General features: G+C 55.8%; 1 protein-coding gene across 5 annotated transcripts in view; it reads right to left on the bottom strand.

Annotated features, from left to right (window-relative positions):
- Window positions 1-928: 928 nt before the first annotated feature.
- Window positions 929-25696, bottom strand: part of Rxra (retinoid X receptor alpha) — an 84682-nt gene continuing 59914 nt past the window's right edge. For 4 of the 5 annotated variants that reach the window (XM_052181953.1, XM_052181954.1, XM_052181955.1 and 1 more), the window contains exons 3-10: window positions 22477-22627; window positions 21736-21915; window positions 14913-15082; window positions 11266-11395; window positions 9395-9527; window positions 7498-7589; window positions 5923-6028; window positions 929-4304 (exon numbers count right to left, since the gene is read on the bottom strand). In XM_052181953.1, coding sequence (XP_052037913.1) covers window positions 4157-4304; window positions 5923-6028; window positions 7498-7589; window positions 9395-9527; window positions 11266-11395; window positions 14913-15082; window positions 21736-21915; window positions 22477-22627 — 1110 coding nt within the window. In that variant the 3' untranslated portion in view covers window positions 929-4156. Of the gene's footprint in view, window positions 4305-5922; window positions 6029-7497; window positions 7590-9394; window positions 9528-11265; window positions 11396-14912; window positions 15083-21735; window positions 21916-22476; window positions 22628-23223; window positions 23245-25696 lie in introns of those variants that run through there. The other variant, XM_052181957.1, reaches the window with a different exon arrangement.

The following is a 25696-nucleotide window of genomic DNA, read 5'->3' as shown; positions in this document are numbered from 1 at the left end:
TGCCAAAGGCCCACACTGACCCTAGGGGTGACACTGGCTCAAGTCAGGGGAAGTCCTGGCTCAGGACAGAGACCCTCCTAGTAAAGAGGAAAAACCGCATCTTGCAAAGTCTCACTAACTAGGGACCTGCGGACGGCTATTTCAAGGAACAGCAGTTTTCTGTTTGGGGATTTATTTGGGGGGTGCACACGAATGTGTGTGTGTGTGTGTGTGTGTGTGTGTGTGTGTGTGTGTGTCTGAAGAAGTGGGAATGGCTGTATTAATGTTCTGAGTCCCAACAGTCTGAGCCCAGCTTCTAGAACCTTCTGCAGCTAAGGAAGATTAACACACAGGGTATTACAGTGACACATGTATGGAAGTGTACTGTGACTGAGTGCTTCTAAGCAGGGATCTAAGGAGCCTGGCTCTGCAGGCTGCTGGCCACAGCTAGAAAGTTGTCCAACATCACAAGGCCCCTTAGTGCCACTGCTTCCAGCCTCAGACTGGTACCCAGTGTCTCCCAGGTGTGTACCCATCAGCTGAGAGGGGCGTGAGATGACAGGGCAGTGTCACCAAACTTGGGGTCAGATGCAGCCCAACCTGCAGACAGCACGGAGACAAAGGGCATTTATCACATGCGATGGCACAGACGGAGCGTTGTTAACCTGTAATTAATCAGGCAGTTAGATGACATCACATATCTGGGCCCCTCCGTGTGAACCTCCTGCCCACTCCAGCACAGAAGCAGAAGCTGGGAGCAGGGAAGCCCGGGGCTTGGCAGGAAGCGACCCATGGATTGGGAATGGCTTTGTACAGGCCTCAAAGGGGCCCCAGAGGAGGGCAGTACAGCAGAGCAGGCATGGAGGAGACCCTCCCCAAGGAAGCCGGGGACCAGAGCTGGCCCACAGGGCGGCCCACTCCCCAGAGAGGACTCCCCAACACAGACAGATGAGAACCGAATGGAGATATATTTTGAAACGCTCATATTTGTCTCTCCTCTCACGGTTTTTGTTTCATTTCTACAATCCTGAGACTGCTGTTCATCAACTCCCAGCGTCTGCACCACAATGTCCCAGAGAGCAGTTACGCAGGGAAGTCAGTTCACAGTCAGACAAGCGGCAGCGAGCCGGCAGGCAGGCACCGAGGGCAGAGACAGGTTGTTCAAATCACCGAGAAGAGGAAGGAAGCCCTGCCCATCGTGGCCCTCCCTCCACCAAAGGAAGTGTCTGTCTGTGCTGTTCTCACGAGCGCGCGTCGGCCTCCTGGTAAGGGCCTCCTCTGCTGTCTCGGCGTCAGGGTGTCCCGATGCTTCTTGACACTCAAAGCAGAAACGAAACAGGTCCCCCGCCATGCCATCCAGTTTACACGAGGGATAAAATTACATTTGTACAAAAATAGATTCATTTACCCTTCCCGGTGCATTAAACATTCCTCTATCTTTACTCCCTGCGGACACAGCCTCCTCCCCACGGTGGCCGCACATCCCAGCTAAGGCATGGCTAGAGATCAGGGCACTCCAGCCCTGAAGCATCTGAAAATAGATGCATCCCCTGCCTCCAGAGAGTCAGCAGAGCCCGACTTCCCCACACACAGAAGGGGACCCCAGGTCCTTGCTCACAAGAAGCAAATGTACAGGAAAATGGGAAAGTCTTGATTAAAAAGAACACAAAACATCAGTAACTGTGCCGCATCTCCCGTCGCCAGTAGGCAGTCTCTGTATAGTACATCCGTGTTCACACCACACACCTGTGTGCATAGGGACCAGGTCACACACCCCAGCTCTGCAATGGGGACAGCAGATGACTAGCCATTGGTTGCCTGCTTTGGCCGGGTATCCTGGGATGCCAGGGAAGGGGGCTTGGGTGTCTCTTGGCACTGTCACCAAGTTGCCCAGTATCCTGGGGAATGCTGTCGTTTGGAAAACTGAGGGCATGGAGCCAAATTCCCCCCAGTGACTGTGGTTTCAGGATGACATAGCCCAGCAGCTGCCACCGGCCCTGTGGTCATCATTGCTTCTCTGCCACAGGAGCCCCCAAATGAATCTCCAAGCGGAATGGTGACACACATGAGGAATACGGCCTGAGAAGCTGCAGTGTGGAAGTCACATGACCATTGGTGGCAGCCGTTATCCAACCAGGCTGAGGTTGGGATGGGTGCAGGGTAGCTAATGAGCTGATGTTAGTGCTATCTTTAGAAAATTAAAGATCGCTCCACCAAAATAATAACAATAATAATTACAATCACCTTAATTGAGCCAGATTGGTAACACGACTGAAGGGATGGTTAAATGAAGCCCCAATTTTCTCCTTAGTGACACCACGCCCAAACAAACAGCACTACCCCCATGACCGTGACAATGAGGCTAAAGGGGCAGAAGGCTCACCAGGGAATCTAGTGACAAGCAGTGGCAGGTAAGGCTATGTGGACCAGTGGGGCTTGCGGCCCCAGTGCCTGACAGCCAGCCAAGCCCAGACATGGCTCGGGCCCAGGACGTCCTCTGCTGGAGCCACTGAGCATTCTCAGAGGCACAGAGGGGCAGAGCACAGTGTAGAGTGGGGCTGGCATGAGCAATGGAAGAGGAGTCTGTAGAAGGCACGGGGCTGGGGCTGGGGCTGGACTGGGGAATCTGCTCCTCTGCCTGAAGCCACCAGTCCCAAAGGCTACACAGATTTTCTAGGAAAGCCCAGGAAAGGGGCAGCCAGCCGGTCAGTCCTGGGACCTGGGATGTGTCCATGGACAGCTCCCATGCCACTACATGGAGAGAAGGGGTACAGGGAAGATGTTTCTGGAATCTTTTATAGGTACCTCTGCTGGTTATGGTTTAGGATTTTGAAAGGGTGGAAAATCAGTGTGTCCTTCCCGACAGAGCCCAGAAAATTGGCTCCTCCCACCCACCACCTCTAGGTCCAATCCCCTAGATGGTCTGTTTCACGAGGGCCTTCCTTCCCCCTCCCACCCCACACACCAATGCGAGCCCAGCTGTGGGGAGCCAGTATGGCCATGCCCACTAAGCCACTTGTTCCTGACAAACCTAGGCCCCCGGAGTCTGAGACTAGATCGTGAAGACTGGCAGCCAAGGAGGCCCCACCATGCAAACAAGGCTGGCCAACTGGAGAGGCACACTCAGCCACATGGGACAGGGCTGAGGCCCGAGTCTGCAGCCTGCCACCTGAGCAGGCGTGACAGAACCCTTGGGTCATATTCTGGGCAAAGAGACACTACCATACCAGAAGGAGTCCCAGAAAGTCCCCATCAGGACTCTTAACAGAAATGGCCAGTGCAAGAAAGGGCCCATGCTAGAGTCCCTCACAGAGCCTGCTGAGTCAGCCATGTCTGCACGGTTCATCTCAGGCCCCAGGCCCCCTTTCCAGAGACCAGACAACAGCTCTCCTCTCTTCCCTGAGCCTCAGTATGCCCAGTGTCCCACAGGACCACTGAGGTGGAAACCCCATTCTACATGAGCCAGCGCTGCCCTCCAGGATGATCCGTGGTGCCACCTTGCAGAGCAGAAAGGAAGATCTGTGATAGGGAAAAGCCAGGCTACCAGAGTTGGCTAAGCCTGGGTTGGTGAGACATGACAGGGGCCGAGGACATAAACGGGAACTGGGGGACGTGACAGAGGACCTCCAGCCTCGAGGTGGACCCAGAATCCTGCTCAGGGTGATATCTCAAGCAATCTTTGGAAAGAGGCTTTACAAGTCAGCGCTGACCCAGGAGGACACGACTTGTCCCACCCGCTCCCTCTTGACCCCAGGCAGATTCCCACCCTAGCTGGGTGCCAGGACTCTGAACAGGCAAAGATGGGGCACTGCAAACAGAGGTACCACGTGGGCATGTCGAGAACCAGCAACAGCAACCAGCAAGCCCTTCTCCCAGGTCTTGCAGCTCCAGGTGCTGAAGGCCCCATGACGTACCCCAAGGCCCTCAGGGTGACAGCAGCACAGCCTTACAGCCTGATGTAGGACAGGGGGCTAGCGAGGTGTCACACCAGCTCCGCCATGGCTCTGGGCCAAGGCAAGCACTAATACAGATGGCAAGGATGGTGATGCATCTTTTGGGACCATAGGGACACTGCACCCCAAAGATCCACACAGGCCATCAGAAAGGGCAGGGACAGGGCTGGAGCTGAGCAGCTGTGTCCAGGCAGGGCGCGGGACCGGCACATGGTGGCAGGGCCCTAGGTGGCTTGATGTGGGGCCTCCAGCATCTCCATGAGGAAGGTGTCGATGGGCGTGTCCCCGATGAGCTTGAAGAAGAACAGGTGCTCCAGGCACTTGAGCCCGATGGAACGCAGTGCAGGCAGGCGGAGCAGCAGCTTGGCAAACCTGCAGGACGGCAGAGCGTTAAGGGCAGGCCAGGAGGCAAGGAGTGCTCCCCTCAGAGTGCTCCCTGCTCTCCTTGGTGACTTGTAGCTTCCCTGGAGACCAGCCACGCCCAGTGCCTGGGACAGAGCCTTCAGAAGCTGTGGGAACTAGAGAAAGGAGGTTCCTTGGAGACAAAAGAGCGCAGGAGAAGGGGAGTGGCCAGGGTGCAGTAGGGGTGTGGCGGGGTGAGGTGCATCGAGATCCATGAGGCCCTGAAATGAGAAGGAAGAGCCAATGGAAGACTACTGTGGGCCAGGACAGGCCCAACAGGGTTACAAGTGTGGGCTTGCTCCATGGGCAACGGGGAGCCAGGACAAATTCCAGCAGGAAGAGCATGAGGGCGTTGTGCGCATCGGAGGGGCCTCGGCAAGAGCTGCTGTCTGTCTGGAGGCAATGGGGCATGTCCCAGGAAGAGGCAACAGAAAGATCTGTGGGCAGCCTCGCTGGTAGTAATACGCATGGAACTCGGGGTGACTGACAAGCCACGGGGTGGAGACCCCCACTGGAGGTGGGGCCAGTAGTGAGGGGTGTGGATTCTGTGCTTCAGCAGGAGCATTGGTTCCTCTACCTGGAGTGTTTCCTGGGCAAAAGACTGATAGGCATGGGAAAGGAGTCTAAGAACTCACAAAAGACAGACAAGAGAGGAGAGTAGTGTGGGGACAGGACCTGGGGTCCTACATGTGACCTCTGTGTCTGCTCAGGGCCTCCCTATATACTGGAGGGGGCTCTGGGTCTCATTAATTATTAACAGTGTCTTTCATTTCCAGGGAGGAAGCCTTGTGGCTGGCTGCCCCGCAGTCCTCAGTTTAAAGGCACAAGCTTAGCTTGGAGGCTGGAGGGGCGCCAGAGAACAGGCTGTTTTCTGCTGAGCTGGCGAGATGGGCTAAGGCAGGAAGCCAGGAAAAACAAGCCGCTGCCACCCTCCTGTCCTCCTCCGGGAAGTTTCACTTTAAACCAAACCAGATGAGGGCTAAACAGCAGCGTGGACAGTTAACCATGTGTGTGCCAGGCAACAAGATGGGTTAGTGTGCACGTCTGCCCAGTCGTCCGCTACCGTCTCACACCTAGCCTGCAGACTGGGAGACTGCAAAGGGAAGAAGCAGAAATGAATCCTTGGAATGCACCATTTCTCCTAGACACCTACTGTGTGCCTAACACTACACTGTGCACCCAGCACCTGGATCTGAACATGACTAGATGCCAGTCTTCCACAGGCCAGCAGACTGAATGTGTTCTCCAGACTCAGCCACCTACTATGCACAACTGTAAAGCACCTACACTGTGCTGGCATTTCCAGGTCACCTAACAGGTGAAGAACAGAAGGCTTCATATTCGTAAGTAGCAAGGACTTACCACGCACTAAGAAATGGATCAATTCTCTCAACTGGGTACAGGGGAAAGTGGGTTGGCACTCCTCAGAGCTCATGAGTGCGAGGGCTGCCTAGCTCCCGTCAAAGCCCACAAAGCATCCCAGGCTGGTTTGAGGAGGACGCCACTGTTTGTGGCATACAACGGACTTTGGAGATGTGTGGCTGAGCCCAAGGGTAGAGGCAGGGGGTTGTCCGAGGATGGAGCTCACCTGCCCGGCTGCTCGGGGTACTTGTGTTTGCAGTATGCTTCTAGTGATGCATACACCTTCTCCCTCAGCGCCTCCACCTCAGCAGGGTTTGAGAGCCCCTTAGAGTCTGTAGAGAAAAACAGGCTCAGGTCAGAGCCCCCAGACTGTCTGCTACACACATGCAAGCACAGCAAAGAGCATGTATGCCACACAACTAGATATGGCTACCCTGCAGACCCAAAGTGCCCAGGCCAGGCGGATGGGCATTCTAGCATCATGGATACCTCCACTCAGCCACATGAAAGTCAAGTGACCCTGAACCAAACCTTGTCGTTCGAGGACTTAGTGTCCCCCTCTTTCTCTAGGTAACCATGAGAGATAACCAATCCTTTCACTGCCCTTGTTTCTGGGCCCCAGTGAGGGCAAGAAAGCTCTTCCCTGAGGAGCTCCCCACACCATGAGCACAGGAGGCCCCTCCTCAGAGCCTAGACACTGGCCACAATACAGACTGCAGAAAAGCCACAACCACAGTCATCAACACCATCAGGGCACAGCGTGCCAGTAAGGATGCTGGCAGTGCCTTGGGATCTGGGAGTTCCTTAGAATACATAAGACACCTTCAACTGACCTGGTCCCTAACAGTTCCTCCCTATCACTCGTGGTCCCAGGCCCCGGCCTCCCTGGTTCGCCATGCTTCTAGCCAAGCCACTCAGACCTGACCTGGGAAACGATGAGGCTGGCTCAATTACTACAGCCTGTGAGCTATCCAGGGTGGAAGTCTATGCCCCTTCCCTCATATCTTCTACTCACCCTGCGCAGGGCTGGTGAGCTCCATCAAAGCTTCCAACCCACATTTATCCCTTCCCCGGCAGACAAGAATGAACTTTCAAACTCAGAAGCCCATGCATACATACCCTGCTGCAGCAAGGGCTCCAGCCTCAGCAGCTTCCTAGGGCCTGGAAAAAGCTACCCACAAGCCTATGGGCCATCCGTGAATCCCTGAAGTCCTTCCCAGCAAGAATCCCACACCTTCAGCTGTGTATTCCCATCACCACGTGGGCTGGCCACCAGTGGCATCCATCTGCCACCAACCCAATGCTCTGAGCACAGGCCTGGGCCACTCCTCACACTACAGCACGGTCCCACAGAGAAGATAGCAACAGCTGTGTGACAGCAACAGCTTGGAGGCCCCAAACACCACAGCTCCAGAGGTACCGAAAGGATTTGCTGTCCTCAAGAAGTGGCTCTGCTCTGACCCCAAGTATCCTTGAAGCCATGGCCTGAGACTGTTAGCTATCCTCAGAACACCTAACAAGATGGACTGACCACCAACCCCATTCTGGGAGCTCACTCTAACATCAGACCACTGCAGGCAGGAGAGCCCAGGAGGCTCAGCTGGAGAGCACTAACATCAAGTGCATACTCTGGCTGCATAGAGTGCCACTTGAGCCTCTCCATTAAGTCTCCAGACAAGTGGAGGCAGGAGATTGGTGTCTGTTGTGATGTAGACACTGGGCCTTGAAGGTCAAAGCATGAGGCGGAGCAGCTGGGAAGGCTCTCACGCCCTTGGCCATGTGGGAGGCAGGAGGGCCGTACCAGGGTTGAACAGGACAATGGCTCGTAGGCAGCCCAGCTCCGTCTTGTCCATCTGCATGTCGCGCATCTTAGACACCAGCTCCGTTAGCACCCTGCAGGAAAAAGCAGGTGCCAAGGTCCACGTTAGACATGTCCTTACCAGAGCCCCACCAAAGTAGATCCACTTGGACTCGTGAAGCCCAGGTTAGACCAAGAATAAGTGGATGCACTGGGCCTGGCCAGGTCCACAGGAAGGAAGCATCACCATGAGCTCACAGTCCTCTGGAGGATGGGGTCCCCCACTCCAGCAGAGCCTGGGAATCTGAGCCTAGGGGAGGAACCCCAAGATTGACAAGCCAAGGAGAACTAAGATGAGATCTCCTGCTGTGTGGCACTCAAGGTTGTCCTGCACTCAGCACTGTTTCCTTTAGCTCCAGGTTAGACTTCCCTGGGACAAGGCCTCTCGGTGGGAGTCATTTTTCATTGGCAGGTATCACAGAGCTTCCTCAGCAAGACGGGGTCCTCTCCAAAGGACCTTCAAGCATGCTTAGACCGCTCGACATGTGTGGAGTCTGGAAGAATCCTAGGCTCCACTCCCAGGTCAGCCACCTAAACCAGAGTCTCTCTGACCTTGGTAGCCAGGAGGAGCCCTGCCACCAAGGGTCGGACTTCACCGTCCACTCACTTTAACAGCAAGGATAAGCTAGGACCTCTCCAGCCAGTGCTCGGTGTCCCCAGAAGATAGAAGCATAAAGTCCCAGTACTGTCACTTCACATTTCCCCAAATCAGACCCCATCCAGCTAAGCTCCAATACCGTCCCCTGTGGAACAGCCCCATATGTTAGCATGTCAAAGGCTTGCAGCACAGAGCCTGGTGCCGAGCTGAGGTGAACATTTACCTGCCTGTGTGCTCCAACGGGCCTTTCCCTGGGGAGAGCTCAGTCTGTGCTGTCCTTGCCCTCCCAGAGCACTGGTGGGTGGCTCTGCTCACCTCCAGTTTTAGAAGCTCAGGAACTCCCCTGCTTCAGCTCTGCCCCACCCCCTGAATGGGCCACCTCATCCCTACACACTGCCCTATGCCCCTGTACCACCCCTGACCCCCCCAAGCTTCAGCTGCCAGCAACTGACATCCAGGTCCCCAGAACACTGAGGTGTGCACAGGCCCTTAGCTTACACACCAAGGCTGGGCATCCAGACATAGGGACAGGTAGTCACAGTCCCTCAGGGGTGGGCACAAGTAGGACAGGCTGGCCGGGCCGGGGCCTTTGCCTGTGGCTGCACTCCAGGCAGCCTGTCCCTTTGAGCATGTTTCTAAAGAGCAGCTAAGGCATGTGCAGAGCTGCCTCCCATACTCAGGTCTACTGGGGTTGTGAGGAGCAGCAGACCAGAAACACCAGTTTTCAGTGACAGGTCAGGGCACAGGCCACCCTGGGATGACAAGATGTGCCACTTATAAAACCGTCCCTGTGGCACATCTGTCTTTGTTGTACTTGGGGATACCCAGCTCACAAAGGAAGAGGGCTGCCTGTGGCCTCAACTCCCCAGACAGTGGACTCCACAGGCAGCAGTCTCCATTTGTCTGCCCTGCGTTTTTCACATTAATGTCTTTATACACAGAGGCTATGTCTAACAAAACAGGAGGAGACTAAGGGGCCTGTCCCGCCTGTCAAAGATAGTCCCTACCCGACATACCTGGTCACGATAGCCCACCTGTTGACAAGGATACCCACCCAGCTACCTGTTGAACACAATCCATGCTCAGCCTATCAATCAAAGACAATCCCCAGCCCACATACCACTGAAGATGATGCTATATCACTCACGAGCTGAAGGCGACACCCACTCTTCCCACCTGTTAAAGATGGTACCCACCATCCACACCCTGCCCACCTATCCAAGACAGTGCCACCCAGCTCACCTGTCAAAGATGGCGCCCACCCCGGCACTGTGCGCGCTGTTCCGGTGTACGTGCAGGCCGGTGGCAAGCAGGATCCCGTCTCTCACGGCTATGGAGCGGTGCGAGAAGGAGGCGATCAGCAGCTCATTCCAGCCTGGGGGGAGGGGCAAGGAAGCACACGGTCACTCTGCTGTTTCTATGACGCCATCTCTGTCCCTTCCCCTCACCCACAGCCAGATCTCCGGGAGGAGCATGTTCTAGACTCATCTCTTTCCACACTCAAGTCAGGGTTCCTAAAGTGGGACCCCAGTAAGTGTACCTAGACAAAGGTACCTAGACAAAGAGCCTCTTCCTTCTAGCAAGTACACATTCTATCAATGTTCCAGCCTGGGAAGATCGCCCCGAGGACTCCCTCTAACAAACACAGAACATGTGCCTCAGTAGCTGGGAGACGTCCCAAGGACGCTCCCCGTGACGGCTATGAGAGGACTGCTGACAGTCTGGAGCATGCAGAATGCCAGCAGAGTTGAGAACTGAGAGGAAAGGCACCTTGGAGCCACAGGCCCAGTGCCACACGTCCAGGCTGTAGCACCCACCAACCAGAGCTCTTACAAAAGCACTAATAGGGGCCTTGAAGAGGGAGAGAAGAAAGGACTCTGTACAGAAGCCAGGGGCTCCTTGATGAGGTGACACGAGCCATTTAGCAGGTCCAGAAACGCCCTGTGTCCTGAAATCCCAGGCCCTGTTGTCCCCATACCACAGCTCCAAGCCTACTGACCCGTTTTCCAAGGGAAATGGAAGCGGTCAGCACTTGAGAGATGAGGCCTGATATGCTTCTTGCTACAGGGGAGATCACTCCAGAAACGTGACCTCAGGGTCCCCATATTTAGGCACCTGATCCCCACACAGAGCAGGCCATCTGAGGCTCCACCCTAGGGCTGTCCTCCATGGGACGGCATGCCTCAGTGGCAAGGCTCATTGAAACACCTGGTCAAACCATTGGTCCAAGGCTAGAAGGCCAGGCAGCTTTGCTGTCCCCATAGCCATGGCAGTAAAGACCTAGGCAGGGGTGTTCCTCCTGGACAGAGTGCTTCCCAGCCTCAGAGAAGTCCTATATTCCCAAAGTGCCTCATCCCAATGGGACACAAGGCCACCTAGGCAGAGGCAAACATGGCAGGATCCATCCTGCTCATCTCGGCAGGAAGGTCAGGGCCTATGTGAGCTTCACCCCAACTAAATAGATCCCGAAACACTCCATGACATACAGGGATCCACCTCTGTTCATTTTATCTACTGGGGTGGGCTGAGGCTGCCCTTAGTGCACGCAGAAACCTGAAGCAGGTCAGGGCATTCAGGCCCCTCAAGACAGCATGGTCTCCAGGGTCCTTCACCAGAGTGGGGCAATGTCGACTGTCACCACAGCTCTGCAGAAAGCAAGAGCTGCAGATGCCATTCTCAATATATCCCCATCTCTCCACAGACTGGAGAGCTAAGTCTCTCACTCTTAGCACCCCTACTGGTGACTTGGTGGGATCTGAGCAACAGTCAGCGTGCCCCAGTGCCCAGTTAATAAACAAGGATCAGGGCAGCCTGCAGACCGAGCCTCATCCCAGGTTCCAAGTCTACACTCCTCCCCAGCAGTCCCCTTGGCGATGAGAGACATATTCTTATGTTCCAGACACTCGTATCAAGACCTCTGCTCAGAAAAAGGCCTGAAGCTTCCAAGGTGACATGGCTGCAGAGGTCACACAGACCTGGTGGGCAGCCTGAGGAGACCCTTTCCTGACTTTCTTTGCTGGAAGGGGAAAGCAGCTCTAGCCAGCAGGAGTGGGCAGAAGCCCAGCGACGCACTCACAGCCCCCGCTCCAGACTGGCTTGCCCACGCCACTCACCTGCCCGGAGCAGTATGACCTGGTCGTCCAGGGGCAGCTCAGAGAAGTGCGGGATCCTCTTGGCCCACTCCACCAGAGTGAAGAGCTGCTTGTCTGCTGCTTGACAGATGTTGGTAACAGGGTCATTTGGCTAGAGTGGAGGAAGAACACTGATCAAGCCTCGCACCTCTGACACCCTGATAGAACCACCTCACCCCACACAAATCACCCATGGGGTAGAGTCCCAGAATCTGCAGCCCAAACCCTGGCATCTGAGGCCTGGCACAGTGAAAGGCCTCCGAAGAAGAGATCCACCACAGTACCAGGGATTGAGGGAAAGACCCTGGCCATGGCAGCAGTCATCAGAAGTAGGAGGCTTGAAGTCAGAAGGGATGTAGCAGGAAAAACAGATTAGAGGACATGGCTGACCTGAAGCTGGCAGGAGTCCCAAGTCAGGGGGCTGGGGAACCTCTAAATGCAGGCAAGGCAGGAAGAGAAGAGTCAGCGCTGCCAAAATCCTGACTGAGGTCCACCAAGACAGATTAGGGTCACACAGCTCAATGGCTGAAGAAAACACAATTTGTACCATGGGAGCCTATCAGGTCTTCCCCACCCGAGAGGCAGGTGCTGGGGGAAGAGGAAGAGGGGCATTTAACAGGTGAGGGACCCCATCTGTAAAGGTAGCAGTAGCCCACCCAGGAGAGAAGTCCTATCAAACGTGCAAGTACAAGCTTGGGGCTAGTCCTTGCTTGACCCGAATTCCAGGTTGCGGGTAGAGATGATGTCACGAGAAGCCTTCTAGAAAGTTCTGTCCAGAAGAGGAACACCCAGTCCTTGTCATAGTGAGGAGCTCTGGTGGGCCCTACAGTAGGCCGGGAAGCCCATCCCAGTGCCTGGCAGATGGGCCAGGGTCACGGACCTCTGATCTCAGGGTGTGGTGGATAAGAGTACCCAGGAACAGGATGCAGGACTCCTGGTTTTGAAAATAGAAGTGGCCAAGCATCGAATAAGGAGAGACTTGCTGGCTTTAAAGGGCTTCGGCTGACAGAAACCATCTGCTCAGCAGTGACATTCAGTCTAAACACCCGGCCCCGTGTGAAGGGCCTGTGAAGCGCTCAGTGAAGGCATTGACAAATCAGTTTCACGCCACTGGCCTGTCAGGGCCAGCTGCAGGGGCCCCAGGACAGAGTCCAAAGGAACGGGTGACATCTCCCAGCCACACGACCCTCAGCAAACCTAGGAGGCAGGAGAGCCCCAGACCAGCAGGAACTAGGGACTGCCTCTGTTTAACATGAAGACTGTGCAGCCTGGCTCTGACTCTCAGCCACAGGGGGTTGCTCCATGGATGCCTTCCTTGCCTGCCATCTGACTGGGAGCACCCCCAAGATAGGAGACAGTGAGGGCCCTAAGCCAGCTGTGAGTATGCAGGTTTCATACCCAAGCTCTGTGATTGCTGCCTTGCACGAAACACCTTTCTCCTGGCCACCTTCTTGAGTCCAGTGCCACAATGCTACTATGATTGGGAAGAAGAGCTCAAAGTTATTCCTAAGCTGACTGTGGCCTCTGCGACCACATACACATGTGCCATTTGCCAGGGCTGAGCACAAGGCTTGAGCAGACGACCAGGGAAGGAAGGCAGCAGGGGCCATCAGGTGTAAGGGCCCAAGCCCAGGAGGCAGCCACTGGAGGGCCACCTAGAAGGGAGGGGCTGGGAATGCTCTGGCTCTGCCCTGGTCCATCCCACTGCGTAGCTTCACTCCTCTCAGCAGACTCCACAACAAACATCGAGTGAGATACTGCTTCCCAGCTAGGCATGGTCACAGACCACCCAGGCAGGGCCTAGAGGAGCCAGCAGCCCTCAGTGAGGCTAGGCGCTGCCATGAGAGAAGCCCACCAGGTCCATGTATGGAGCAGATCAAGGCCAGTCACAAGACACTGGGAGGACAATGACCTTCCTCCACTGTGTAGCTCTGAAAACCTGAACCCTCGTGGAAGAACAACTAAGGCCATGTCTGACACCATTCCCAACAATGGCCTTATTTGAAATAGGAAAACCCTCGTCACCCTTCAGACCCCAGCCGACCACCCTCAGGTCCTATTCCACCCATCAGAGTCCTGAAGCCGTTTTCCTCTCCCTCCCAGGACTGGTAAGAGGGCTTAGGGAACAAACTCCCACCAGAGCACTGGGCAAGTTCCAGTAGGCAAGGGTTTTGGGGTCTCCCTTCATCAGGAGGTGTCTTAACACAGCCAGGATTGGGTCCAACAAGAAAGACTACCTGCATGGCCCTATGCTGTAAGGCAGCTCTAAGATTAGACAGAGGAATGCTGGGTAATGCAGTTGGGGGTGGGACAGGGACGGTGTCACAGGTCCTCACAAGTATGCAATGGAGGATGTCCACTCACAGACTACAGAGAGAAGAGACATGCCTGAGCCCCTGGGACAGGGCAAGGCTGCTGACCACACTGGGATAGTTCACTATATCGCTGCCCTGTGCCTGGAGGTGAAGGGAAAGAATGGGAACTCTGTGTCCACCATGGCCTTGGGCTGAGACAAGGGCACTAAGATGCAAGAGAAGGCCAGTGTACGTCTGCTTCAGAGGAAGAAGCCAATAGGGCCATCTGTGATGTCTTCCTAGGCTAGATGTCCAATGGTTAATGGCAGGACTCTGGTCCCAGGTCTGACAGGCCCACACAGGGGGTCCAGATGAGGTCAGGATACCAATAAAAAGCACACATGAGGCAGACGTCGCTGGACTCTGAGACTGAGACAACATGAGGCCTGTGGCCCTATGCAAGGGCTTGTTCTTGGATTTGCACAAGAAATGTCCCAATCTGGGACATGGCTGCAGCCTCCTCTCTGGGGCCTTGGGCAAATAGAGCATCGAACCCAAACAAGACCACACTGGCCAATGACCCCTGAAGTGACATAAGGAGCAGGGCAGGGGCCCCTGGGGGAATAGTGAAAGTCCAGGGACAGGCATGGAAGCCAGAAAGATCTGAAACTATGACCTTGCAGGCAGCCAGGAAGAGACCCAGCAGTGGAAACTGTGGCCCTTCCGGTTTTGTCTGGAGGCTACGACACCTAGAGGTGGCAGGTGGCACAGGAAGACTGGGGAAGGTGGTTGTCTGGGCCATTCCTATAGGTGGCCAGTTTGATGGTGACCAGCTGAAGGCCAAGAGACACTTTTGCTTCAACAATAGTCACAAGAGCTGCTACCCACGAGCGCCTCCCTGTTGGCTTCTCCACCTTCTCACAGCAGTGAGTGGAAAGGGAGGCTCGAGAAAGCCACCCTGTGACCACGAACTGGTGGGAGAGCCAGCCTGGAGCCCACGGCTGCTTCAGAGCATGCTGCCCGAGTTTAGCTCCTCACAGCTTCTCTGAAGGATTCCCCCACACCGCACACAGGCCTTGCTGTGCATGTAAGCCAAGACCCCACAATGACAAGGCCCGGCCCCGACCCTGCTGAGTATTTAGATGAGACGGACAAGCAAGGCCAGCAGGAAGGCTGGGATATCCCCCACTCACAGGGTCACCCAGCTGGACAGAGGTCCCACCAGTTGGGACAGAGGCCACAGCAGCAGAAGGGCTCGAACCGTTGGCTGCTCGAGCAGGAGGGTAAGCGAGTAAGTACAGGGGAAACTGAGGCAGGTGAGCATCTGACACTCACTGAGCTGGGGTTCAGCCCCATGTTTGCCTCCACGTATGTCTCAGTCTTGGGCTCAACAGCGAGCTCAGCTTCCAGAATCTTCTCTACAGGCATGTCCTCGTTGGCACTGCTGGTGGACTCCACCTCGTTCTCATTCCGGTCTTTGCCTCGTTGCCGCTCCTCCTGCACGGCTGCAAACAGGAGACAGTCACCTGGGCTGGCCAGCCCCACAGTTCCTGGGACGTCCCCCACATGCTCAGGGCAGACAGGGCTAGCTCCAAGCCAGTGCCTTGCCACTGCATGGCTGTATACCCTGAGCACACTCAACTAAAAATATAAATACACCAGATCCATCTGAAGTCAAGGCAGATGGCCTTTCCTGGAGCTGATGGGTCACAAGAATACTAACATGGGTTTTCAAGACATTGGTGGTCTGAGGATGTGGGGAAACCCAGGAAGGCTTCCTGGAAGAAGCAGGAATGGGCCTGAATGGGGACGTAAAATGAGGAAACTAATTCAACGGAAGAAACAAGGTAGAAAAAGGCCCAGAAGAGTGCAGGACATGCTCCTGATCAGGAGCAGGGGGTGGTGACTGTGATAAACAAGTGACCAGTGAAGAGCAAAGGACAATCACACTCTGTCTGTCCCACTGTCCCATGCTCTCCATGCTTGTGTCTGTCGAGAAGCACTCCAGCCTTACACAGCCCGTAGCTAGGCCCCCTTCCTCCACGATGCGTCACACCCAGACAACAGTCCCCACGTAGCTGTGAGCAGCCTGGCTCTCGGGATGGTCAGAGGCAGCCCGGAAGGAAAAGAACTAGTGGGGTGGGCAGGCTGACTCCGACAGCTTCCCGGCCTGCAGCACCTCTGGAAAGCAGGGCCAGTGAAGAGCCTGGGGCGGAAGCAACAGAGCGTGCTTTCCCTCCTGCCTGCCTTCCCTCCTGCCTGCCTCTAACAGCTCCTGTGATCCTATTCCATTCTGTTCCTGCCCGGACAGACGCCAACAGGCCCCTCCCTCCATTCTGCAGCAGGCTAGGTGCAGACCTGGATGGCCTCCTCTCCACACCAGTGCCCTAGGAGGATGCCTTTCCAAGGACCCAAGGGTGTGGCCTGAGGGATCTTCCAGACACTGCTATCTCAGGACCTAGGTCAAAGCCTCCTACCCAGGAGTTCCCTAGGTGGCAGGGCACAGCTTAGCAGCCTAAAGATCTCAAGAGCAGGCAGCACCAGCTTCCTCTGCAGCCAGCCCCACCTCCTGGCCCACAACCTCCTTAAATGCAATGCTTACAAAGTGAAACCCAGGGCCAACAGGAGGGCTGAAGCAGAGGTGGGGGGCTTCGCACAGGGCAGCGGCCTCCTTGCCCAGCTAGAGCTCCGGGCAGCCACCTTCTCTCCCTGCCCATCTCCCCTCAGTCCTCCCAGGCTCCCACTGTAAGGCTCAGCCCAGTGGTTCCCTTTCTTGCCACAGCTCTGTGACTCTGAGTGCCATTTTTAATCTCCTGGCTACTGCTCCTTGCTGGGCCCACCAACACCATTCTGCTGGGGTTCTCCCACATTGGGGCTAAGCTCCCCAAAACCCAATGGCCTGGTTGTAGCAGAGACTTTCTACCTGTGAACAAGCCAAGCATAGGAGGCTGGTCTGATGCCTGTGGAACACCAGCTGGGCTGCGGAACTGGGCAGAGGCTGCTGTTTTGCAAGCTTGGCTCTTTTGGAAAATCTGACAGCAGGTTGGGGCTGGTGTAGAGCTGAATGCCATGGGCAGACGGTGCCCAGTCTATGGGGGCTGCAGAAGGCTGCCAGGCTCCATCCCTTCCCAGCTGGGCTTCTACGGGCCCTCCATGTGGCTGCCAGCACATCTGGGTTAGGGTCATTCCACAAGTCACTGAGGACTCTGGCCACTCAGCCCACCAATACTAAGCAGCCCCACTGAGAGGCATCTGGACAGACCAATCATAGCCAGAGCCAGGCAGCCCTCCACCGCCACCCCATCCTAAAGCCAGATGACAAAACTCTTGAGCCTAGGGCTAGGACAGTGTCAACTCAACAGCCTCACCTTCCCAGGTGGGAAAAGCAGACTCAGAGCCACAACAAACTGCAAGCTCTGGACCGAGCGGTGTGCCTGGAGCAGCTGCGGTATGCTGGGAACTCCTCTGGCTTCTCTGTACCCACCTTCCTGTAAAATGTCCGTGCAGAGCCTGCCCTCCAGGGGACCCTCAAGGAAGCACCTGAGCAGGCTGGGCCCCACCCTGCTGGCCCAGTTTCATTCGCCAGTAAAGGACTTCCTTGCTCTCACAGACAGCCTTGGGATATGGGAAGCCCAGAAGGCAAGCCCGGGTGCAGGCCCTCGCAGGAGCCAGTTATCCCTGAGTGCCTGGCCATGGGCGGGTGAGGGGCTCCTCACACCTGCCTCCCATGCGGGGGCAGCTGAGAATTAATTAGCAAATGTTTTGTGAAGCACTTTGAAGCCTCCAAAGGCCCCAGCAGCTCAGGGCGGCATCGTTATAAATATTATCGTTTTATTTATAGACAGCGGAGGGGGCAGAGGGAGTGGGGGATTTATGTTTTGCCAGCTCAATCACCTTTTAGACACACTCATGTTTGACTTATGCTCCACTGGCGCCGGGAAGCCTCGGGCGGGAGGCGTCTGTAAATACAGAGCCTCGTTATCCTTCCAAGCCCGCGCAGGCCTTGCGGGGGAGGTGGCTGCCTCAGAGACTGAGGCTCCCTCGGCCGGCCGGCCTGCCAGTGGAGCCTGAAGCCTGTGCTGAAGATTCAGATGCAGGCTGAGCAAACGACCCTCCTCCAGCACACCTGGCTCCCACTTAGGACACAGAGTCAAAAGTGGAGTGTCTGGGGGATTGCTCAGCCACTGGGCCCCAGAGGAGCAGGATGGAGAGACAAACAGCTATCCCAGATCCTAATGCTGCCCAGGCTTGGGGCTCTGCCAGAAACTGTGGCCTGCCTCTGCCCCTTAAAAGCCCAGAGCTGGGCCATGAAATAGGCAGGACCGGTTCTATCAACATGTGCTGGCCTACTGCCCCTTAATACACAGGCAGGGTCGGACCAGAGCAAGTGGCTTCTTCCCAAGGTCCCAAGCTCAGGGTATGGTATTCCCTCCCTCAAGGACAAATCCAGGACAAGCCACAAGAAGAGTGAAGACAGACAGGCATGCATACATGCACAAGCACAGGTACAGCACAAAAATACACTGTGGCCGCCATGATCCAACCTCATTAGCAGCTGTCTTCTGCTCTGTTCCACCAACAAGCCTCAGGGGACTTTTTACTGAAGCCCCAATGTTCAGATGGAGGCACTAGGTCCAGAGAGGTAAAGGCATAATCCTAGAGAAACAACTAAGACAGGGCCATTTCCCTACAGTAGAAATGGTGGAAATGGTGGGCTCTCCCTTGTCTGTGTACTTGTGTGTGTGTGTGTGTGTGTGTGTGTGTGTGTGTGTGTGTACACGTGTGCGCCTGTGCTAGAAACTGCCATTTCCGCACCCAAGAGCTCCAGAGCCAGAGGACAGGGTGCAGGAAGCTAAGAGAGTCAGGAAGGAAATGCAAAGAGGCCTCAGGGGAAGGGAGCTGAGGATGGGGTGTGTAGTGTGCAACCTCTCCAGCCTGCAAATCATCACACCTGCAGGCCCCCCAGCCCTACCACCACCTGCCCCAGCCAACAGGCCCAGGCTCAGCCTGAGAAGGGCACTGCCTACCCCCAGCTGGAGAATGCTGCCAAACAAGTCCCCACGGCTGCTTGCACACGCAGGCCCCTGCTATTGCCCAACATAGATGCTATCAGCCTACAGTATCCTTCATCAGCCTGAAGACAGGGTGCCTTTCCCAGGGCAGGGCCACCCCACAGGGAGACACAGCCTTCTTGTGGTCAGCTCCCCCCTCACAGCACCTCTACACCAGCCTCAGTTTCCAGGGTTGTGTGTGATCTGGAAGACAGAGATCTTTAGATTCAGGCTCCGAGGGTTAATGACTGCTCCCCGCCAGGGCTGGGTACTTGGGAGCTGAGCTAGCACGTCCTGCGTTCTCTGGGCCAAAGGCCCTGGGTTGGCAACCAGCCTCATACTTCTCCAAAGGCTGTCAGACTATCCAACTCATACAGCCAACAGCCCCAACCGCTACTCACAGAACTCTCCTAGTGGTTAGCCCAGGAGAGCAGAAGGAACCAATATTAATTCATTCTGGGGACTGGTCCAGATCCCAGGGTGGAGTGGGGGCAGTGTCCAATACCTAAATGCAGGCAGAAGTAGGGACCAGCTCTTGGGAATCCTCTCAGAGACCCCTGCAGGGTGAGCTCCGAGGCTACTCTAGGGCCAACCACCTCAAGAGCGGGGCTGGACTGGGAAATATGACAGGTCTCAGGTAGGCAAGAAAAGTCCCTTCCCCTAGCCAAGGGCCAGACATGGAATGGCAGTGCCCACCAGGCCTGCGGACCTCCAGACATCTTAGAGAGGGCACACAGATACCTGTGCAGCCCAAGGGGCCAAACTGCACGGCTTCTGTGTCTAGCACAAGACAGTGCTTCACGGGGCTTGTACTAAACACTCATAAATTCATCTGGAACAAAGAGGCACGGGGTGGGGTTGGGTGCATCTCTCCAGAGGAATGGGTAAATCATTTCTCATGTGTCACACACACACAGTGTGGCCCAAGGAACAGAGCAGGCTGCGGTGGAGTCCTCTTCTCTGCACCCCACTTCCACTTCTGTGCAGGATAGCATTCAGCACAGGCATGGGGGGGGGGGTAGGCACAAGGATTTTATGTTCAAGGACTGGACAGGGAGTGCTCAATGCCACACCCACAGGAAGTCCACACAGTAAGACCTAAGTGACTCCAGCCTCCCTACCTCAGACTTACTGCTCTTCTGGATTAGGGGGCATCATGTACAAAGCCCACACCTCTGGAAGCGCAGGCAGCTGGTGTCTCAACACCAGCACCCAAGAGTAACCACAGGAGCAACGGAAGAATGGGCCATGTGAGCTAGAGAGTCCCTCTCTGGGGTCCAAACTCTAGTATCCACCACATGCCGGGTCTGTTGGTAGCCCTGGCTTTCACGGACACTGCTCCCTCGAGCTAGCACACAGTACCTAATCTGAGCATGCTCAGGCATCAGCCTGGGTATCTCTACACAGAGCCATGCTCACCACCCAAGTCTGGGTCAGGTACCAGCTCCCAGGCTCACGCTGACCAAAGCCAGGAACCTACCTGTTTATCTGGTGGCCACTTTCAAGGGACAGGAGATCATACCCAGAGATCATTAACAGTGCCCATCATCAGGAACAGCACCAAGAAAGAGTGCACGCGGGGCGGAACTCAGCTCCTGAGAGGCTCGCACAGCCTGACGCCCACCTTCTGGACAGGCACACACCTAGCCACAGCCCACCCCAGGTCTACCACTCAAGGGCTTGTCCTCCAGAGGGTATTGGCTACTCCCAGTAAGCGCTCCCTTGAGGGTATGTCCCCAAGGACAGACAGTGTGTCCCCTCCATTTGCAAAGCACTCCCCACCTCTGCTTACTCATTACAGAAGGGGGGGCAGAAGGGGGGGTCTAGCTAGGCAACTTGTGCTAAGACTTGGCCCCTAAAGGCCATCTGTGGAAGCCTCTCAAGGAGGACCAGAACATACCAAAAGAAGGGGTCACTGTGAAGAGAAAAGCAAACTCCAGCACTGGCCCTACTCACGCTGGTCCTGGACAGGGGCAGCTGAAGAGCTGATGGGAAGGTGGAAGGACACACAGTAGGCATTGGTCCCTACACACAACCCAGGCAGAGGACGCTGGGGGCGCAGTGCTGAGTGCAGAGCTTGCCTCAAAGAGTACCCAGCCCTGTGAGGCCTGGGCCTCAGACTGATGAAGCAACCTAACCCAGGCACCCATATAGGCAGACATACTGATAGACAGACAGATACACCCAGACAAACAGACACACCCAAACACACACACATACACACACATGCCAGAGAACTACTGTCCCACATGGAGGGCCAGGAGGACACAGAGTGGCTCAGGAGGTCGAGCTATACAGCTTGACATCTGGGACCTCTGGGGAGTCGCCTGGACTTGTCACCTAGCCTCCCTCCTTTGTACATACACATCTTGCTGATCAAACAGGCTCAGAATCCTGTTCCTCAGAGGACCGGTAGGCTAACAGGCAACCCTGCCAGGGATGAAACAGGAAGTGGCCTTGAGAAGAAGGGAAGCCCAGGATGACCCTCACGTGAATTCAACAGGCTCTGGAGATATTGGTGGTCTCTAGCCCCTTCTCCCACTCCAACCAAATGTGCCTCGTCTCCCGGCCTCCCTTCCCATCTCCTCCCTGGGCAGCCAGAGATCCTCAGACACCAAGCCTCTCTTCCCACCTTCCTGGCCCTCACTTCTGCTTCCAACCTCTCCTGCTATGCTTCTGGCCCAGTGTTTGGTCTCCAAGCCTCATCTCTCCCGGCAATACCTCAAGAGTAGACTATCTGCTCAATTCTTGTCCTAGGAGCCACACTGCCAGTGGGGCAGGCCTGGTCTGCCTTGTCTGTTCTAAAATCCCAAGACTTAGATGCAGAGCAAACATTTGGTGACAATCTGGTTGGGAGAAGGGAGAAAGGCTGGTGTGAAGGCACGCTATCCAGACCGCCATCTTCACAGCATAGGCCAGGGCTCTGCTGAGCAGGAGGCACACCAAGAAACCCGCCAGGCTAGTCCAGAGTCGGGCACACTGCAAAATGCAGGCCTGGACTCTGTATCCAAATCCCTCCACATGAAGAATGCTGAGGAGGGGGTCAACAGAAGCCCCTGGAGTCGGATGAGAAGAGCGTGCTGGGCAGGAGGGTGCTCAAAGCCTACCTTCCCGCTTCATGCCCATGGCCAGGCACTTCTGGTAGCGGCAGTACTGACACCGGTTCCGCTGTCTCTTGTCGATCAGGCAGTCCTTGTTGTCTCGGCAGGTGTAGGTCAGGTCTTTGCGTACTGTCCTCTTGAAGAAGCCCTTGCATCCCTCACAACTGTATACCCCGTAGTGTTTGCCTGTAGGGCGGCGATAGAGGACATTGAGCTTAATGACAAGGCCCTCGCCCATGTGCCATGCTGCAGGCCAGGGCTCTGCGTCCAGGCTTTAGAATCCCTGTCTGGGTTCAGGCTGGACTCTGCCTGGCTCCCCCTGCTCATCAGAGAGCAGGTCCACCTCTCTCTATAGGCTGGGGCTATGGGTCACCAGCCCTGAGGACCAGGATCACCAACAATGGTGGTCTTGTGCTCTCTGTGCCTGAGCTATTGTGCCCTAGAAGAGGATGGGGACTGTTCTCGGCTCTCAGGCTTGGCCCAGAGTGGAGGCCAGCCGACACTGCACCTCAGCTATTCATGCCTGTGTCTTCTTGGCATGCCTCTAGACCACCCTTCCCACCCTAATGTCCATCTCACTTAAGGACAAAGTGAGATCCCTGGAGCTCCCAAACCACCCCTTATTCTATCAGGCACAGGGAGCTGCCCTGGGTTCTTGCTTCCCTGCACCCAGCCCAGTGAAAAAAGCTGGGAGACACGGTGAGCTGTGCCCAGGTAGCGTGCCCCTGCCCCACCAGGCAGTCCTACCTGAGGAGCGGTCCCCACAGATAGCACAGATGTGCTTGGTGAAGGAGGCCATATTTCCTGAGGGATGGGCAGGAACCTTGAGGACGCCATTGAGGCCTAGTGGGGGCTTGATATCCTCACTGCTGCTCACGGGGTTCATGGGTGAATTGAGCTGCAAGAGGAGAAGGGGTGGGGTAAGTCAGCCCTGGCAGGCTGGGGATGGGCACGAAGAAGAGAGAGCTGGGTCTCCTACATGGAAAATCTCCCCTCTACAGAGCCTCACTCAGGCCAGAACGGCTAAGGGCCCGCAGGACCACCATCTTTCAAACAGGCCTCAGAGTAGCCTCAGAGTAGCCCCTCAGCAGACTCAGGCCACTGCGGGGAACCAAAGACCTCACATCTCGGTGATCTCAGCACCATACAAGAGGGGGGGCTCACTTACTCCCCACCACCCACCAAGGAGCCTCAGCTGTCACCTAACACTTGCCATGGGCCCTAGACACATGAGAGCCCAGTCACTCAGCACCCCTCCCCTCCAGGTGAGGATGAGAGGCCCAGGCTCAGGGCTGCAATCTGGCTGAGCTCCCCAGAGTCACACATGTCCCCACCACCCTGCATGACAGTGGTATCTGGGAGCAGAACAGGAAAGGAAAGCCAGTGGACACCCCAGACATCAAGCCGTAGGGCCCATGTGGCTATCTTGGCCTCGGGCACACCCCTTGCCTCTCCCTGCCCGCTGGCCACCAGGGGCAAGCCTGGGAAACTCACCCTGTCACCCAGGCAACAGCTGCAGCGTCGCAATGACACAGCAGTTTTGGTTCCGCAGCCTCCAGCCTAGCTCTGCAGTAAGCACAGGGCCCAGAGGCACTTCCCTCTGCCTGCCTGTCTGCCAGGGCGTCAGAGCCCAGCTGGGTAGTCCCCCACTTCTGAAAACCCCTGACGAAGGCAGAAAGCCAGCTGGACAGTCTGCACTGGCCTTGTGTAGCCCCTGCTGCCCCCTGCAAGGGGAACCTCACCTCCTTCCTCAGGGCCTCCTGCCCCATCCCCCACCCCATTCTCACAGGACAGGAAAGAGCAGAGGCACCAGATTTCTATTAGGGGGCCTGCGTCCGGAAGGATTCTGCAGCCCTAGCTGGCCAGCATGTGAGACAGTGAAGCTGGCAAGGATGCCCTAGTCCTGGCTAGCTTTAGGTGGACTGCTAGGAAGCCTGGAGGTGTGGCAGAGGGAGTTGTCAGGACGAGGAAGGCCTTGGTGGCAGTCAGGACATCTCACTGCAGAAGAGAGCAGTCCATGAGCTGTTTACTGGTTGAAGGCCCTCTGTGGGAATCCTGGGGCAACAGGGAGACATAGGTTTCTGATGGTCTTAGCTCTGGGCAAAATAAACAGCTTGGGGGCCCCTAAAACCGGGTGTCAGGGCAGACAAAGGCTGGGCTGTAGCACCAAACCCTCCTACTGGCGCATGTACGTGTACACACACACACACACACACACACACACACACACACACACACACACACACACGGTTCTTCAGAGCTCCTCTAGTGGCAATCCGGGAATCCCATGACTGGGAGGATGCTTTTTTGCCCTTCCCAGATCTGAGCTGATGGACAAAGACAGTTTCTATTCTCCCCTTCCTCAACATCCCCCATGAACAACAGCCCCATTCTCCTGGGTGCTTCTGGCCCATCTCTCAAGAGACCCAGGACAGGGCAGCGCTCTGCTGGAGTCCGAAGCCTCCCTGGGTGGGGGCCATCCCATTTCCCCTTTCATATCCTTAGCATTTATTTCAGTTCCACTCATCACTACCGCACCTGGGTCCCCACCTCTCTTCCACTCCTACGTCATCCTACCCTCCCAGGCCCGGGCCAGCCCTCAACTAGCTCCACAGGGATGAGATATCCAGAGCAGACCTGCTCTCAGCCTGTGTGCTCCCCACAGCTCGCTCCCCATCTGGCTGGCTACAGGCATCATGAAACACCCTGCTTACAAAGTCACTGTAGCCTCCACAGTTCGAGATCCTCCCCGTAAATCAGGACAATCAGAGGCCTCAATGCCTCACTCTCTCCTCATCTGGGCAGTCAGAAGTGCTTCCCTGTTGTAAATTACCCAGGGAAGCCAGCATGGCCAGACAGTTGGGTTTGGGAAGTAGTAGGGAACATGTACCCCTGAGCCCTGTGCTAGTAGAGCCCCCAAAACAAATGAGACACACAGATGGATTGGGCACCAATCATTAGGTTCTAATAGAGCTAGATCCAGACCCGGCAAGGGGTCTACGGAGCCGAGAGCCAAGGGGGACCACCACTGAAGCCAGGGAATCGCAGAGATCAGATCTTCATCTACCCTCACTACTCATGGCTTCCAGAGCTAGCAAGGGTATAGAGAAGCTATGATGATAAAAAGAACATGACAAGCCAGGGGAGCTGGCTGGGTGGTCAGGCCTGCTTCATGCCTGCATGCAGGTAGTCATGCCACCAGCACCTTAGACCTTCTGTCTGCTTCTGAAAAGCAAGGTGGGGAGCTGGGGACAGTGCAACAGATTGCTCATAAATAGAACCCTAGCTCTTCTATATGTTCAGGTACTTGTGCTAGCATGCATGAACACACACACATACACACATACACACACACACACACACAAACTAGGGCAAAGAGGCTTAGATGGAATCAACCTAGAAAAAGCAGTCAGACTGTCTTGAGGAGAAGCTTAAGAGGCTCAGACCAGTCTCAACAGGCTACCTGGTGAGGCATGAGTGGTCTCTCCACACACCCCAGTACCAGGAAGGGGGCACAGAAGACGGCATGGCTCAGGGCACAAGGCTTTGGAAATCTAAGGGACACATAGGTGCTGTTGGCCCTTTGGTTCTAGTGAGGACAGTCCCTGGTATGCCACTGGGAGGTGGCACAGCCAAGCTATTGGGGGTGGGGAGGAAACAGAACCCAACCTGAGAAGCTCAGAGCAGAAAGGGGATCCCTGACCTGTTTCAGAAAGGGTAAAAGGAACCCCAAGGAGCTGGCTCTCCAGATGCAGAGTTTCATGTACACTAAGGACAAAAGTCCTGTTAGAAACTCACCAAGACCCTCAAGAAAATAGAAGCAGGGTGAGGCTCTATAAGATACCCAACAGGTATTCAGGGCCCTGGGAGGAAGGGGCTGAGCAAGACCCCTAGGGTACCCACAGCAGGACGAGGGCCCACAGAAAAGGAAGTCACACCTTGCAGACAGCCACAGAAAGCCAGAGGC

Source organism: Apodemus sylvaticus, chromosome 5, assembly GCF_947179515.1.
Source record: "Apodemus sylvaticus chromosome 5, mApoSyl1.1, whole genome shotgun sequence".
Classification (NCBI taxonomy): domain Eukaryota; kingdom Metazoa; phylum Chordata; class Mammalia; order Rodentia; family Muridae; genus Apodemus; species Apodemus sylvaticus.
Note: the sequence above shows the minus strand (reverse complement) of the source record. Positions and strands in the feature narration are given on the sequence as shown.